General features: G+C 41.1%; 1 protein-coding gene across 6 annotated transcripts in view; it reads right to left on the bottom strand.

Moving 5' to 3' along the window:
* Nucleotides 1-18,788, bottom strand: part of LOC117394754 (histone-lysine N-methyltransferase SETD2-like) — a 131,938-nt gene that overhangs the window by 5,838 nt on the left and 107,312 nt on the right. For 5 of the 6 annotated variants that reach the window (XM_033993275.3, XM_033993274.3, XM_033993273.3 and 2 more), the window contains 4 exons: nucleotides 18,230-18,366; nucleotides 16,057-16,165; nucleotides 15,543-15,596; nucleotides 1,919-1,999 (listed from right to left, as the gene is read on the bottom strand). In XM_033993275.3, coding sequence (XP_033849166.2) covers nucleotides 1,919-1,999; nucleotides 15,543-15,596; nucleotides 16,057-16,165; nucleotides 18,230-18,366 — 381 coding nt within the window. The remainder of the gene's footprint in view (nucleotides 1-1,918; nucleotides 2,000-15,542; nucleotides 15,597-16,056; nucleotides 16,166-18,229; nucleotides 18,367-18,788) is intronic. The other variant, XM_033993276.3, reaches the window with a different exon arrangement.

The following is an 18,788-nucleotide window of genomic DNA, read 5'->3' as shown; positions in this document are numbered from 1 at the left end:
AGAACACAACAAGAGAGAATAGGGGTAGCGGGGGAAAAACGTAGGCAGACACCATAAGTATTTTTAGCAGGCTGACGGAGCGGCGAGAGTAGGACGGAGACCCGGGCTGTGCGTGTAGCGACAGTCGGGGTGAAGCTGCCGAATGCAGCACCTTTTATTTGTAGTTTTGATTACTGTGTTTTATTTTCCTTTTTTCTTTCGGCTTTTGCTTATTCTTTTGTTGAGCACCTGTGAGTGCGTCTGCACCTGTAAACTGTACCGCCTCTGGTATTACTGTGGTTCTGTCTTCCATCGTTTGTAGGCAGACCATGTTCAACAGCGCCCTCTGCGGGCTGAAAAGGGCAATTACCCGCCATTAACCCTTTGCAGTCCATTTATTAACTGTTAATTTTATACGCGCTGTTTAAAAGTATTTTTTTCCACAGTCAAACGGGTTTAAATGGCCCTGCATATCAACAAAGCACTCACTAGGCATCTCCAGCCCCGCCCCACCCTTTTATTTGCTATAGCGTTCACCTATGTAAGAAATAAATAATAATAATAATAATAATAATAATAATAGTCGTACATACCGATCGATCATCTCCGGATCACTCGTTTTATCACCAAACTCCTCAATAATGTGATCCAAGTCATTATTTTATTACTATAACATCTGAAAAAAGCTCTGCAAAATGTCCATGATAGTCTCTGTGCGCTGACGCACTCAGCCAGCTTGTTTACTATGAACGCCCCGTTATCTGATACCTGATACCATGTATGACTATTCATGAGATACTTTTTTTTTTACTTGTCTCGGCTCCTGTCGCTCGCACTCGGCAATTGAATGGTTTTCTCGGCTTTTTCCGGAGAAAAAACGACTAAACACCCGTTTATTGCGTTGCTATAATGATGTCAGACCCAGTCCGACAAAGGACCTGTGAGGAATAATTGCAATGTCGGACCCAGTCCGACAATGGACAGCAAAGGGTTAATATAACTGGGCAACTGTGTGGTGTTTCAAGTTCACCTTTTGTCTCCCCTGTGTCAGTGAATTACCCACCACCCTTCCAAAAGCCAGCATACACACTACAGTGTACCCACGTTGATGCTGATCTTGCAGTTTTTTCAGCAACTTACTTTTATAAAATGCATTCAATAGTCTCTGTTTAGGGGAGTGAACAAAAATCCTATGTTGTGATTTGCATTAATATATAAAAGCAGAGATGGAAATAAGATTTGCAGCTTTATAGGGATAGAAATAAGACTCCTATTGCATAGCTGTTTTATCCATTTTACTATGAGTTTAATAAGACACATCTGAGCTTGGAACCTCTACTGTGGCTGAACAAGCTCATAGTAAAAACCTGGAATGTGTGAAACTGCTATGCAATAGGAGTCTTATTTCCATCCCTATAAAGCCACGCATCTGTCTGCATTCAAGACTTCACATACATGTATGTGTTGCTAAGGACTTGGCAGTGAATGACATGAAATTGTTTGTTATGGTGTCAATACTCTGTAACCTGAACTGTAGCCTGAGAATGGGCAAGTGCAAGATTATGGCACCTGTACAAGGAAAGAAAGCACAAAGAAAATCAACAAGAATCTAGGACGCTGGTCCAGTTCGGCATCAGACTTACGGAGAATCACAGTAAAACATGCATGTGTGTATAATAGGGTAAATACACAAATAAAAAATAAGCATCTCGTACCGCCCCCAGGCTGGGGTATACAGTGCCATCCTGTGCGGTTCAAGAAATATACAGGCGTTATCTGTGGCCTATGCTTGTTGCACATACAGACACATATACCCCACTGCTATCAGCACACAAGCACTATATGCAGTTATCAACTGCTAAAGATGACGATCAGTGAAATGTATGTTCACTACTAATTCTAAGGATTAAGAAGTGTTGGTGACTGGTGTCTGTCTTACCTCCTTCCGAAACACCTCCTTACTCTTCTTGGCTAACTCGCTTGAGGTGTCTGCCTCCGCCGTTTTAGCCTTCGTGGAGAACTGCAAGAAAAAACAAAAAGAAAATTAAATCACAAAAACTGCTCTTCCATGTAGGACAGGGAGGCCTGTGCACCACATGCAGCAGATCATTCTGTTCCAAGATCTGAAGAGATGGGAACTTAATTTGATCAGCAATAAAGACATAAACTTGTCAACTCAGGCAAGAAGCTTCTTTTTTTTGTTTTTATGTAGCCAAACAAACAAACATTCCATGAGTTTTATCCCCGCAGGAGCACAGAGCAAAAAGAAAAACCTTGATGTATTATTTGTTTAGCTCCCAGCTTTAAATTGCAACCCTCAAATGCAGAAAATTGAAGCTGCCAACGGTGTCTTCTTTTTTCTAAAACAAGGAGACAGATTTTTCAAGGTTTGTGTTGTAGCGTAGTTGCAGTTCAAAGTCTTTGAAGGCAATCAGAACTAATCCTTTTGGCAAGTAACACAATGGTTTAGCTAGTGGTGTCTAAAGATATAGCGCAAGAGGTGTCACTGTGAACATCCATGCAAAAAGTCTCTTCAGAGTTCCTCAATAAAATAGCCTATACCAGAGGTGGCCAAACCACGGCTCCCAATGAAATGCTGGATGACGCACACTTTGCGGCTCGAATGAGCTGCAGAAAGAATAATAAACAAAAACTAAGAGGAGAAAGTAAAAAAAATAAAGAATTAGCTTATTATTTTTGTTCTCTGTATTCATTCGTGTTTATTATTCTTTTTTCGGATTTCGATCACCTCGAGTGAAAGCTGGATGTGCAGTTGAAAGTGAATTTCATCATTTTGAATTAAATGCTTGTTCGTTTTGTGGAGACAATGGCATTGAACAAACCCTCCACGAGTAATAAACAAAAGTATGAGGCTTTAAACCAGAATGGGAGGAAGAGTTTGCTTTCAGTGAAAACAGCGGTAAACCTCTGTCTCCTCTGCAATAAATCGCTTACACACTAGTTTGTACAAGGCAAGCGACCTCAAACATCATTATTATTATTATTATTATTATTATCAGCTGATGCTCCTTTTGGTGTTCAGTAAAGAAGCTGATGTAATGACTCAAGCAAGTTTTGTATAGACTATTGTTCGTGCCAAACGTTCTTATTCAGATTTATGAATCTTTTTATAAAATTGGAGTGTTGGCGCTAGACTAGAGAATGCATATTTATATGTTATATTGCAAGTCTAAATTTATATTTACATATCTTGCATCTCGTCATGAACAGGTACTGTAAATCCTTGCTAAATAAATAGTGCATTTGTCAATGGCTCTAACAGAGCACAGGCTTACAGATATGTTCATGTGCCACCACACACAGACACATGCAGAAGTAGGGAAACAGAAGGAAAAAAAAAGGAAAAAAAAACAGAGACTTAGACAAACAAAACTGTTAAATATGATGAATAAAACAATAAAAGAGTACAGTGAGAGTCAGGACTGACTCCCACTTGTTTCTGGTGCTGCTACTAATGAAGGCAGAAACAGCATGTTTATATTAAGCCTATTCTCCACAGCTCTACTCCCTCTCCTGGATCTAGGGAGAGCTGTTCTCTAATCCACCGAGTCCAAACTTTCATTCCTCACAAACAGCTCATGACAACCATCGGTGAAAAGCGCCACAGTTTAGGGTAGATGTGGTTCTGTTTTAAAGGCTGCTCAGGTCATTAGCTAGCAGTATGGACAGACAGAAGGTTTCAGTCCCTGGTACTATCCAACCTGCATAGTTTAGATCTGTACTGAAATTTACCAAGAGCACAATTTCAGCAATTTACCAAACCACTTTAGTAAGATCACTATTAACTTCTTAAAACATTGTTCAGGACTGCCACTATACTATTTTGCAGCTTGTTGATTTCCTTTCAGGAGAGATGCTAATCTTTATAGTATCATACACACTTTGTAAAACAGGCCCTACATTTGTTAAATAAAAAAAGACATGTTTAATTGTTTGCATACATTTCTGGAATCCGTGACCACGCTGGCATCTGATACTTTTTTTTTGTTCTGTGCTCAAAAGCCACAATGCCAGCTATTAAAAAGCAAAATGTTGGGTTATTATCATAACCATGGTTCCCTGAAATAGAAATGTAACCATTACCGAATGGGTGTTTATCTGTAAAGATCCCAGAACCTGAATAGAACAGCAAAGCTGTGAGCGAGTGCCTGTGACGCAACCATGCTCGCCCCGAGAGCATAAGAGGACTGCAGACACAGGTACCAGTGTCGTTTTTCCTTCAAACATGCTGCAATCATGGACGCATCAACCTTGAAGGTTAATGGTTACATTTCTTTTTCAGGGAACCATGGTTATGATAATAACCTAACGTTCCCTATCAAAGTACAAAATGTAACCATTACCGAATGGGTGAGTGTACCAAAACCATTGCAAGGCAATATTGCAGAATGGCGGACTGCTACAAGGCTAAGCCAAGGATGCCTTGTGCGTTACCTTTCGGAACCCCAGTAACATGTAGCTAAGTCTAAAAATTGAGGGAGAACTCACCTCTGTTATGTTGTAAGGGTTGACCCTGAAGCCGCCCTCAACACTCTAGTTCCAAAGCCAGGGTTTTGGGGATCCATGCCATTGTCGATAGAATCTTGTAAAGGTATGGGGGAGTAGCCCAAACCACTGCACTGCAAATGTCATTGACACATGCACCCTGGAACAAAACCCACGAAGTTGCCATGCCCCTTGTGGAATGGCCAGTGAGTTTTTCTGGAGGGGGTAAGTTGGCTTGCTCATAGGCAGTCCTGACTGTCTGTTATCCACTTTGATAGCCTCTGTTTAGACAGGGCTTGCCCATGGGACTTCACCCCATAACAGACAAAAAACTGTTCAGACTGCCTCCAACTTTGTGTTCTGTTCACATAATAAGCTAGTGCCCGCACAGGGCACAGCGTATGAGCGGTCGCTCCCTCTCAGACTGGTTGATGTGGAATGCGGAGATAGTTTTAGGCAAAAAAGCAGGATTGGTACGAAGCGTAACCTTTGGCTTCTGAAAAAATTAAGCAGGCTTTTGCAATTGGAAATGCTTGCATATCACATTCACTCGCTTAACGGAGGTGATTGCAAACAAGAAAGCTGCTCTAAGTGACAAAAATTTCAGCTCAGCTGAATGTAAGGGCTCAAATGGAGGCTTCATGCGTGACTCAAGCACTATGTTATGCCTCCAGCGAAGAACAATATCCTTCAAAAAGGTGGTTGAAGCCGCCAAGCTCCTTTCAAAAATTGCACTGCCAGGAAGTGAGCTCCTGGGGAGATAAAGTCAATTTTTACATGGCAGGCCAAAATGGCTGCCAGATAGACCTTTAACGTGGATGGGGATTTTCCCTCGTCAAATAGGTCCCGCAAAATTGAAGTATTACTGCCATGGGACAAATAGTGGGGTCAGACCTACGAGACAGCACCATGTCTGAAAGACATCCCACTTGTACACGTACTGGGAATGTGTGGACGCTGCTCTGGCATTTTGTAGGGCGTCAACAACCCTACTGGACACACCCACATTAAGGGGCTACTAATAGCACCCTGGCCCGGTCTTGCCTGATTTTTTCTAGACAAAGTGGGAGCATGGCAAACGGTGGGAAGGCACACAACAGCTGCCTCAGCCACAGGTGTACCAAGGCATCTATCGCCAATGGGTCCCCGTCTCCTGTTATTGAGAACCAAAGGGGGCAGTGGGTCGATTCCTGGGAGGCAAAGAGATATATAATTGCTCTCCCGAACCTGTTCCAAATGAGGCTTACCACCTCGGGGTGAAACCTCCGCTCTGAGGTGCTGGAAACTCTCCTGGAAAGGAGGTCCTCTGCCCAGTTTACCACCACAGGCAGGTGTACTGCCTGCAGTGAGCGGACGTGTTTGTGTGCCCAGAGCAACAGCTTGCGGGCCACATGATGGAAACTGGGAGACCTGAGGCAACCCTGGTGGTTTTGAGAAGCCACCACAGCAGTGTTGTATGTCCGGACAAGCACGTCTCCCTTGAACCTCCTGTAACAAATTCTGCAGGGCCAGATAAAACTGCCTGCAGCTCCAAAAGATTTATTTGCGACCCTGCCATGGGAGGTCCCATAGCCCCTGGGCACCCCTGCCATTCCACACAGCGCCCCAGCCGTGGCTGGACACGTCCGTGGTGATGACCTCTCTTCTGGTGATGCTGCCCAGTGTTACCACCAGACGTAGATGGGCAGGCTGTGTCCACCAAGAGAGCACCTTCAGACAGTGGCGAGGCACTGTCACTAGGCGGCCTGGGTTCAACACAGGCTGAAAACCCTGTTGTTGAACCAGGCTTGGGAGAGGGCGCAAAGGAAGGGTCTGGGAAACTGCTGCCATCAAGCCCAGAAGTCTCTGGCACGTCACTACTGTAAGTGCTGTATTTAGCTGAAAAAGCTTCAAACAGGCGGCTATTGTCTGCACTCTGTTGTCCGATAGAGTAGACAGCATGGACTTGGGAGTCCAATTGCATTCCTAGATAGGTTATCTGCATAGGTGTGAGCTGGCTCTTTGCACGATTCACCGTCAGGCCCAACCGATGAAGGTGGCTGGTGACGAGTTCCGCGTGGGCCTCTGCTGGAGACTGGGCACAAATGAGCCAGTCGTCCAGGTAATTGAGCACTCTGATGCCTCTGAGTCTCAATGGGGCCATGATAGCTTCCATGCATTCTGAAAAGACAGAGAGCTAGAGAGAGGTCAAATGGCAGTAGACGTAACTCGTACGCTGTTCCTTGGAAAGCGAACCGCAGGTACCTCCTGTGCCCTGGTTTTATGGGGATGTGGAAATATGCGTCCTATAAGTCCACCGTGGTGAACCAGTCGCCTGGCCTGACTGACTGCAACAGCTGTCGCATAGTCAACCTTTTGAACCTCCGTCAACTCAGATACAGGTTGACCTGCCTGAGGTCAAGGATTGGTCTGAGACCGCCATCCCACTTGGGAACCAGGAAGTACCTGGAGTAGAACCCTTCCATCAAGTGGAGGGGTTGTACTGTGCAAATAGCTCGCTTTAATAGTAGAGCTGACACCTCTCGAGACACCTGGGGTGGCCGCCAGGACCACAGGTGTGCCCCGGTGTAATGGGGGCATCTAACAGCGGTGCTTTATCCCCAACAGACACTCGTGCCTAGGAAAGCCAAAGCTGCCTTCTTGCAGCTACAAAAGCAGCAAGATTCCTGCCCACAGCCTGTCCGTTCAGTTAAGAGATACGGAGCAGGTTTTTATTTACCAAGCGCAGCTCCTCTAGCTGCTGTGGACCAAAAGCTGTAACTGTGTTATTTTTTATTTTAAACCAAAAATACACACGCAAGAGAAACTCGCACAGTAAACTGTAGCTCATAATATAATAATTGAAATAATAAACCAGTACACAAACAAAAGTTATTTTTAATAATTAAATGCAGAGCTGCCGAGCCCAGCAGCTGTGCTCGTCTTCTGCGCAAAACAGAAAATACTCAGAAAACACTCACTAAAACAGCAAACATTTACAGTTCAGAAAAAAACAATATCGTTCCAAAAACATTTATTTCTTTTTATTTTAACTCCAGCCGGAGCTATTAGCAGCCTGTAGGAGAGCACAAGTCAGCTGACTTAAGCTGCTTGATTTCTGGAAGGGGCGTCAGAAGCCGCTGGCTCCACACGGTGCACAAGACCGCTATGGGAAGTAACAAGCAACAGCCAATTTGTAAACAAAAAATACAACGTTTCAAAAATAATTATTATCACGTTAGTAGCGAAATATATGCAGATAAAAGTAACCGGCAGTTATCTGTGTGCTCTCCTGTCAGGATCTGAAAGGAAAATTATACTGGTACCTGCAGTCCTCTTATGCTCTTGGGGACGAGCATGGCTGCGTCACAAGTGTTCGCACGTAGCTTTGGTATTCTATTCAGGTTCCGGGATCTTTACAGGTGAACACCCATTCGGTAATGGTTACATTTCGTACTTGATGGGGAAAGAATACTATGCAGTGCTGATTGTGGAGGGATCAAAATGCCAGACTGTCTGCTCCTCTGGCCCCCTTCTCCCAGTCTAACAAAGAGCAGATGGTGTTCACACAGAAAGCATAAATTAAAACCATAGGAAAAACAGACAAATGTTTCACCCTTCACTCTGCGCATTTACTGACGAAAAAAAAATTAGTAAGAACAGAGGTATCCAGTTCCCAAAAGAGAGATTTGAGGGTTCAAATTACAATCCCACCACTGCTAAGAGATAAAACCTGGGTCAGGGAAGAGTTAAGCCTTAGGGTCAGATACAGTCCTTGAAATAGCGGCTGATGTTCTAAGCCATTGCGGTCAATACTCCCGACTGACAACAGGTTTGCTCTGGAGGCAGACCAATGGCCTCTGGGTCAGGCAGGTCAGGGTGGAAAGCAGGCAGCACTTACAACAGCTCAGTCTCACAGCATTGTGTGTGTGTGCGCGCCGTTAGTGATAACCTCAAACTGAGCAGTCAACCAGGAACCCAACATGGTGTGCGAGAGGGGCATGCTGTTTGTTCTGTTGGGGGATAACCTGGGCTGCTATTCATTCGGACAATGTCAGCAGATCAAAATATTACAAGATAAATAAAAAAACAAAGCTGTGGTGACGTATGTATCTACAATCGGTCAGAAAAGGAGTACAGCAAGTTACAGCCACCCGGTGGGAAACGTATATAAATGGTTTAAGGAAATGGCTTTAATTAGACAGTGAATGTCACAACATTGCAAATTCTAGTATACAGTTCGAGTCCATGGACTGACCGCAATCTGAGTCAGTCCCTATCTCCAATGCTTCCAGCTGTGTGTATCATTTGTAAAAAAGTGAATTGGTTCAACATAAGTCCGCAAAGGATGTGTTGGTCCAAGCCCAGACTCTCAGTGCAGTGTATTATTATTGTTGTTGTTGTTGTTGAGTGAATAGTGAATGACATACTATACTATAGAGACAGTCTGGCTACAAGTCTTATACTTTACAATTCGGAATAGCATAAATGGCAGCGGTGTGCTAAAATTCAAGTAAAAATAATACAATTGGTAATCTGTAAATACCAAAGAAATAACATAAAATTCAAACACTCCATATACTTCCAAAATTGGTGCTGATTGCACTTCATACTAAATTATTACATGATAATTATATTCATTTTGGATTTATTGTTACATTGCATTATACATTTTAATTGATGTTAACCAGCTTAAAATAATTTACACATTTATGAATGAGTTGCTGAGGACACATACAGCCAAGAGCTGTATGTGTCCTTAATTCTTTTTGGTTTTGTTTTTATTGGAACAAAATACACCAACAAAAAATGTAGACATTAATATTACATATTATTAGTCTATATATTTTTTATTTTTATATCGCTGTAAATCTTTGCCACACAATTTCTGCCCCTCCCATCTCCCCAGAGGAAAAAATAAATAAAAGGAAAAAAGTAGCAGTAATAATAGTAATAAATGATAATAATGTTAATAAGAGTAAAACAATAAATAATTTGAAAAGGAACAGAACAGGAATATAAAACCAAAGTTTAGCCTATTAAAAAAAGGGCTCTCCCTCTTTTTATTGTGAAAAAAAATGGGAGGCATAACCATAAAAGTAACCAATGAAAAGCACTGGCCGCCTGCTTATTTTCAACACCATGGTCTTATTTCCCTGCTTTTGTTGCAGGGAAGTTAGTGCAGGCTACTGAACTGAGGAATGATGAGAGCGTCTTGGTGCATATCAGAGAGAAGGACTGTGTTGCACTAGAAGTGCGATACCATACAATATGCTACAAGGAGTATGTGCTGTTGATTCCCTTGGGGTTCACATGATATTTTTAATTAAATATATGCTTTTGTTGTATATATAACACAAAGTCATTCCTCACTTTTTTATTTCAGGAGGTATGTACCCCAAGGCAGGGGTTCCCAAACTGTGGTCCGCGACACAGTCCCGGATGGGCCACAGGACCAATGACATTCTATGTATTTTTTCTATGCGCATTTGTCTTTTTTGTGCATGACAGTTCAGCGTGAGAGGTAACGGACGGATGTTCTGATTACAAGGTGTTCAGAAATTAGGATTTAAGAGTTATGTTTTTGTGCAGGTTGTACTAGTTTTACTCAAAAGTGATTCCTGTTCAGGCATTTATGAATGGGAATAATAAGAGACATGCATGTCTTTATTGTTTGATGACCAACAAAAATAACTGCATTTCTAAAATTTCAATTATACAAAGGTACCTAATACATCCCCCCCCCCCCCCCCCGCAATGCCTAATGCAGCTGAACAGGTGGGCCACATGGTAAAAAAAAAGTTTGGGAACCCCTGCTCCAAGGCATATAAGGTGTTGTGTGATGAAATAATAGAGAAGAGACTGGTCAATAATCAGGAGATGTTCGGGCTGACAAAACTCATAAAAACTTGTTTATGCAGTTCATGAAGAAACATGAAGTGGTGGAACTGTCAAATTACAGGTTAGTGAAGCCTCATATTATGAACACATTTGTGAAATATATAAGCTTTGTGGCTGTGTGATATTCTCCGTTTTGGTCATAGAGCGAACACGCTGGCCTTTCTTATGTTTTACAGGAGCGATACATTGAAGCATCTGCTGCACAGAGATATTCCACAACTCTTTTTTTCCAACAACCACCACGAAGAAACATAAAATCACCTTGTGTTTACTGGTACACTATCAACAGGGAACCAAATTAGTCATACCTGTTGAACTATACAACTTTGTTGGCTTAGATTATCACAGCAACAGAAGAACCTACTATGGCAAACTTTGTGGCTGCCCCAGCAGTTGTCGACTTGAAGATCACGTCACTGTGTCAGGATATTGTTTACCTGAAGTCCAAGGGCCGAAAACAAACACCAGCTGGCTCATCTCAGCTGCTATCCATGATCAACAGACTCAGACACTGTGCTTCATGGCCCTCGGTTATTGGACTTGAGACGAGTCTTGCCAAGCTTCAGTTGGCAGAAGGTGCATGTAAAATTCCTCCAGGCTTTTGTCAGTAAAACTCCTACTGTACTTGTGTGGGAAAATATTGATTTTGGCGAGGAGATGTTGTCCGGACGTGGTACTACTCACCACACCAATGGCATAATGGTACAGAGCTGTGTTAGTGATTCTGGCCCGAGACTAGACAGAGCACCACTTAAAAAGAGAGTTCACTCCTTCAATTGAACAATATCAAATGCAAAAAAAGAAAAGGGCCACTGAAGCTCAGCCATGATGTAACCTCTCTGAGTAATGAACAGTGTGGCATAATACTCAAGAAAGCTGGTTGTATGGAGATGACATACATAGTGACAAAGTATGTGGATGGTGAATTATGTTCAGTTCCAGGATGGACCGGTTATCATACCATGCTTCAGAGTGACAGAATACTTGAAAAGTCTGCCATCCACTACTTGTCTGTAATAGAGGCTGTCAACACTATTCAAGAAAACCATGGATATTGCAGATTGTCTGGAAGTGGAGCAAATTGTTGTTGTCTTCGACCAAGCAATATATGCCAAGGCCCAGCAAATCTGTTGGAAAGACACTGAGATGACCAGGCGCCTGGTGATCCGGCTTGGAGAATTTCATACTTATACGGCTTTTCTGGCCATCATTGGAAAACTATATGCTGATGCTGGTCTTGGAGATATTCTTATTGAAATTGGAGGTAGTTGCTGAAGCATCCATCAATGCTGCCCTAAATGGATATCATTACAAAATCGGAGCATGAGGGCTCACAAACTTCTCATCGAATGCCTACAGCGACTGATTCAGAGCTTTCCTTGAATCTTCACCAGATGAAGAAGAAAGGCAGGTTATGACAACAGTTCAGTGTTCCTGATTCATTCCCAACTCTCTAATTTCATAAACTTACCACAACAAATGAATTCATGGAACTGATGGAAAAGTATCAGACTTTCATTGAACGGCAGTCAGAAGACAATCCACCATTTGCCTTTTGGTCATCATACATCAACATGGCGCAGCTTTTGCTACTGTTTGTGAGAGGCACACACAAATCTGATTGGGATCTCCACCTTGCAGCTGTGAGATTCATGATTTCATGGTTCTTCAGCTATGATCGTTTCAACTACTCTAGGTATCTCCCAGCTCACTGGCTTGAGATGGTCAGTCTACCTGTTACCCATTCATACTGTCATGCTCAGCTGACTTCAAGAGGCCAGTGGACTGTTCAACAGCAAGATTGTTATGCCTTCTCCTCTATTGCCTGTGACCAGGCCATTGAACAGCCTTTAAATCGAGATTCCAAAACTAAGGTGGGTCTGACTGGATTCTCTTTGAACCGAGGTGCTGTCCATCGTTGGATATTGGCCCAGAATGAACGGGCAGCCATAGCCAGGCAATGTGAAATTATGTCTGGAAACGCCCCTGATGTGTGAACGGAAGGATCTGGACAAGACCTGTATGTTAACAGATGAAAAAAATATGCAGAGCATTATGTCAACCATAGAGTCTACGGTTAATGAATTTGAAGCTGTCCACACTGAACTAGTGTGCATCAGTTCCGCTGTTGGTCGCCAAGACTGAGGTGAAAAACGACCTGATGACAGCCCATGACAAGAGAGAGCAAGCCCTGCTAGATTTTACAGATATCATTGATTCGTTCTGAATACTTTAAACCGGGCCCAACTACTGAGTGACAGCACATTCCTACATTTCTATTGGAGACTTCGCTTGCGAGATTTAAAACAAGATTACAATCAGGAATGGAGGCTTGTTAGTGGGATTTAAAGCTGTATTAGTTAAGATACGGAGGATTTAAAACAGAATTGTGGCAAAATGTACAAAAATGTCTACACACAAAAACCAGCAAAGGAAAGAAGGTACAACTTAAGTGTGCAAGTACTGTCGAGTTACTACTATACATATTTAAAAAAAAAATGCTCAAGCATTTTGGAAAGTAACCAAAAACACTAAATTTCATACAGTATATAAAAAACGAAAAAAAACGATTTACATAAAACTCAAAAATAGCTAAAAATAAGCACAGAAAAATACAATTAAAAACCGGTTTGGACAGTGGAGAGTGGACCCTGCCCCAGAGTGTGTTGTACAGGTCATCAGTTGCAGATGTAGACAGTTGAAACGCGAGACAGGAAGGTGTTCATACCGGTCTTGTGATTTGTTTTGTACAGACTTGTAAATGTTAGGACTGCACGAACGTCACTGAGACTAGCTCTGAGATTCTGTTAACAAACTTTAATTTCCTTCCTAGTTCAATGTAAATATGTATATATTCATGATGTTTGTTTATCATTTTATTTTGTTTTGTTTTTCAAGGGCCAGCAGACCTATTTGTTTTGTTGTTTTGCACTAATTTTTATTTTTGAGCACCAACATGAGCCTCCAGGCCATCCATAACCACTGCTTCTCACACCACTCAACATCAGTTACTTAATTTATTCATATTATGTACTCACACACTTACATACAGGGTCATTAAAGTGTTGGATTCACCCTTTATTGGCTGAGGAGCCATCTCTGAAAGTTAATAAAATATGCCCTGACAGGCTCCTAAGGCAGTTTCAGTGGTGCCCTCTTCAGTCTGCAGAAAAGTGAGAAGTACCAAATTACATCCACATAGAGCATGTGTGATGTAGTTTCCATATACCAAGTTTTAGCTGAATAGCTTCAACACTAGCTGAGTTATGCAAGTCTAATGCATGGCGAAATGCATAGTTTTTAGCAAACATGGCAGGAAGCACCAAAAAGGCAGTTTTTCACACTATCCAAAACTGTATGGAAAACTTAGACCCCCGATGGTTGGAACAAAACTAATTTTCTAAGCATATTTTCTGGCTTCAGATCATGGCCTATTACGTTTACTTGGTTAATGAAAATGAACAATATCATTTATTTTTAGGATCAACTGACCAATCCTTGATCAAAAACAAGCAGTCTGGGTAGTTTTGTTTACACACAAATTAACTATGGTTTGTTTCAAGTGAACTGAAGTAGCTGAGCAAATTCTACTTCTATTTTGTTCTGAATTAAGTGCAGTTGGTTTCACATTGCAGTTTTGTGGAGGAGGTTACTCCGTTCAACGTTGCTCGACCGCTTCCCAATAGCTGATTGATCCCAAAATGTTGTTATGTTGGATTTTAAAGGATCATTAAGCCCAGAGATTAGTCTGGTTGCTCTTTTTGGTACTGTGGTGACCAGAACTGATCCCATTATTCTAGGTGCGGTCTCACCAGTGCATTGTATAACCTCACCATAACATCCTTTGATTTGTATTCTACACTTTTGACTATCTAACCAACAAATCTGTTTGCTATTTTAATTGCTTCCCATACTGACTATTTGTTGACAGTGATAAGCCTAGTACAGGGTATTTCTCTTGTTGGGCCTGTTCTAGTACTATACCACCCATTTGGTATCTGAATCCTACATTTCTGTGACCGCCTTCTGCTACATAAGTATGCTACTTTAACTCACACCTCTCATGGAAATTAATCAAATTGAAATGGACATATTGCAGATCCATTCCTTTATATTTGTTGCACTACACAGCTAAGGATGACCTGTGTGAGGAGAGAACTGTTGATGGTTGAATCAGTATTGAAAATGGAGTACACTTCTTTAAATTTAAAAATGTTAATTCTTAAAATGAATCAGTAGATCATTTCACCTCAATTGCAGTGGTTTTGGAGCCATTAGGCAATAAACACTGTTATTTACTTGAAGAACCATCATTTTGAATTTAAGGAGAATTAAAAAAAAAAAAACATCCATGTTGGTCGTGATTTGTAAATTCATTTTTTTTTAGAAATCTTAAAATAGTTTGTGTGAACTCTATGGAGTTCGAGAAGTTGCCCTATCAAAAACATATATGCATTATAAAATAGACACAGATATTAAACTTACCATTGTACACGCAGTGAAGGGGATATATACTTATTCTCTTACAATATGTACAGTTAGGTTATATGGGACGGGTACTATTAACCTGGTGGAATAAGAAAACGTAAAAAGTGTCTGATAACTAGTCTTGAAGCTTATCTTCAGCAGTCGTGCACAAATCATGCTCCACAGCTTTCTACAACCCATCTAAGATAGCGTATTACAGGCCAGACACAGCAAACCATCCTTTAAATCACAATGTCAGACCCTCCCAAAAACCATTAGAAGAAACAAAGCCTGAAAATCTCAAATCCACAAACCGTTCACACTGCAACTTTGGGCAACTCCAGGCATTCCAAACAGTGAATGTTCCTATGATCACTGTTTGCACATTACAAACATTATTTATATTTGGAAGAAAATTCTAACTGATCTGATTTTCACCACTACAATACATAGGAAAGGCAACAGTAGAAAACGACATCTACAGGCCAATACATTCAAACCCAGTGTTGGACACACAGTCCATTACTGTGCAAAATAAAATGTTAAAATGTGTTCTTTTGCAGTGCAAACACAGCTAAAAACAGTCAGCATCAACTGTTGAATGCATAGGGGTGTAACTAATTTTCTGTTTTGTTTTTATTCCAGGACTATTCCACCGTATAGGAAGGGCTCATGGTATCCATTAGAAATCAAACAGTGAGGGCCCATACCTGGTAAGCATTAGGTGTCCCCTCTAAGCTCCCATCCTGAGACATTGATAGATCCTGAAAGATGTATAGAACAGTTAAAAACCACCTACTGCACAACAAAAACAGTATACCATAAAATCATGCTTATGCCATAGTGAAAGAACACTGCAAATCATTCCATGACTTGTACAGACTTAGCAGACTGAATGCTGTATACTGTGTGAATGTATGAATAGGTAATGCACAATTGTCTCGACAACAGCCACAAAGCTAATGACTCAGCCACGAAGCTAATGACGAACTGCAAAACTAAATATCAAAGCTATGCAATAAATAAATAAATAAATAAATAAATAAATACACATCCTGACAGCTAAAACACCATGATTTGTAAATGGAATACAAAGCAACACCAGACATAAACAAGCATGCAAATTGTGGGGGATCCGGGGGATGGGGATGGGGATGGGATCCCCCGATCCCCCCCCGATGCTGGGCATACACAATGCAAACACAAGTAGCGCTGCGGGGTTACCTTGGTGGGGTTCTCGTCATACGTGGGGGTCCCCAGGTCCATTTCAGCTTCATGGTCGACACTGACATCACTGCCCCCATCCCAGCAAGGGGGATCCCACTGCGTTTGTCTGGGGAAAGAGAAATAAACCATAAAATCTTTGACTGAAAAGACTAGCTCAAAAACATCTAGTAACAGCAACCATATGTGTGTCTGTCTGTGTGATACCCTCAGTCCTATGCTGATCTGCCCCAATACTGATGCATCACACTTTTAACATAAAAATATAAAAACATAAAATTGATACTGAGCAGGTCTAAATTATTCAAATCACAAATAAGCCTTCTGTAGATTATAATCAGATATCAGGCAACTGCAGCCTGCATGAAAATATATCATAAAATATGTATTTATAAAATATGCATCAAAACCTAACTTGCCAGTCTGTCAGATAAGGGTCTTATCAATACTGCTGAGGTTAAAAAGACGTTTGGCAGTTTCAATTAGTGTTTGGTGTCATAGATAATTTGCAGCCTGCATAAGACATCTGAAAACTCTATTAACATCAAGTTATCACTTGTTACACTCAAAGATAAGGGTGTATTCTAAACACATTTTTCAGCCTGATTTTACATCAATTACACCATTCTGCAATATGGTGGTAAAGCAAAGTATCAGTAGCTTTCCATTGCAGTAAAACACTCTCAAGATCTTGTCTTTTTAATGTAAAAACAGCTCAACTGGATTGCATTACATTATTTCTCCGAACCTTCAGAATCACAAAAATAATCAAAAAATCAATTTTTCAGCACAGTGGAATCCCTTGATAGCTTCTGCACTGGTTTGCTATAATTTCAGAGTACCACTTGTGATCTCATCTGCAGCACCCCTAAACTCTGCAAAACAGGGAGTACTCATCTATGGCTGCAACTACAGACCCTTTCTGCTACAGCAAGCTGTTGGCTTTAAAAACAAAAAACAAAACAAAAACCCAGCTTTAATATGCAGTTGTATACTGGGTACTTTATACAAAAACATCTAGCATCTTATACCTTTTTCATAATCAATACTGCTGCGTAAATATTTCTATTTTTACTGGATCTCTTTTTGCAATCATTCAAATCCAATTACCGGGCAAATTGCACTGTTGCGAAGCAGATACAGATCTTGATCTAAGGAAATGAATCCTATGAATTCAGAGTTGGGAGAGCAGATTGTTCGTAAATCTGAAATGTCTGTAACTCTGAACATTTTAAATAAAATGCATGGAATTAGCTTGCTCAGTCATTTAGCCTCCTTTTGTATGAAAAAAATAAATAAGAGGATTTGTTGAAAACTAAAATGTAAAATTGGCTGTACTTGCCTTGAAATCTCTCTGGAAATGTGTTGGTACAGTAATGTTGCCTTATCCATGACCAGCACATTGCTTATGGAGTGCTTTATCAAAATAATCATTATCGGCTTTGCATAAGATACATCGGTTTTCAGTGCTCTCCAATCTATCATTTCCAATGAAAATTGTTAGATTTTTTTTCTTAGACCGTCTTAATATCGCAGACATTTTCCCAATACCACATTCCCAAGTTACAATGCTGAAAATGATACCGCTGAAAGTGCAACACATTTGCATTTCCCAGTACTTGCCATGTCAGTAGGTTAAACTTGCGTTGGATTGGTTGCACTGTACGCATAATTGAGTGTCACTTTGTTGGTTTGGTGTTTGTAACGCCAAGGTTCTACTGTACTTTGTTTTACATACATTGTACTTGTTATCTACAGGTAAACAGAACACTCCATGAATGTTCATGGGGTGCTGGGATTATTTCAATCACCACACACACAAACTACGGTACTCCATGAACATTCATGATATACCCTCAATGTAACCACCACCACCACCACCGGAGTACTGATCAGATTACTACATTGCTCAATCTTGTCAACAAATTTGATGGCAATATTATTTATAGCTTTAGGGGTGCGGACATTAGCAGCCACAGTAAATCAATACGTGACCTAGACAATGAAGCACTGATCTATCCTCATTGAGCCTGTGTTAACCTCTAAGGATGCACTATCTAAAGTCAATATACAGTGTGCTGGTAAAGAGAGTTTAGTTCTGCTTGTAGAATAACCTTGCCCTTTCCCACCCCATAATGGAAACAAGATCAGTAGTTTCTTCAGTAGCCCCTACCTTGTGATGACATGGTAGTAGTAGATCTTGCCCTCGGGGTCCCGTGCCGCTTTCCAGTTGGGAGGGAGAACAATGGTTTTGGGTTTCGGGGGTGAGGGAGGTGGCAGGTCCAGCAAACTGTTTGACACCAACAACTCCTAACGCAGAATAAAGCAGATAGATTAAATGAATGAACAAATGAATGAATGAATGAAGACTGAATTACAGCCATTTGACAAATACAAAAAAAACTAAAGCAAAAGCACAAAATACATAGAAAATTATATTAATTATATCCATCATAACCGAAAATCCAAAAAGGTGAGAATTTACTCCACATCATTTGTCATAGACCACATCTAGAGCTTCTGATTTTCTGTTTTAACACCCCAGGTACCAGGAGTCTGAACAGCCACAGAACCTGGAAATCAGTGTATATCCAATAAACACTGGAAAAACACTAGAAAAGAACACTCAATTCACACTGACTTGACGCCTTTCCCTGTGAAAAAAATAATAAAATAACCTTCACATTTTTTTTCATATACTTTCCCAGTGCAGTTGGGCAATGTCCCCTCCT

This window comes from Acipenser ruthenus, chromosome 3 (genome assembly GCF_902713425.1).
Source record: "Acipenser ruthenus chromosome 3, fAciRut3.2 maternal haplotype, whole genome shotgun sequence".
Lineage (NCBI taxonomy): Eukaryota > Metazoa > Chordata > Actinopteri > Acipenseriformes > Acipenseridae > Acipenser > Acipenser ruthenus.
Note: the sequence above shows the minus strand (reverse complement) of the source record. Positions and strands in the feature narration are given on the sequence as shown.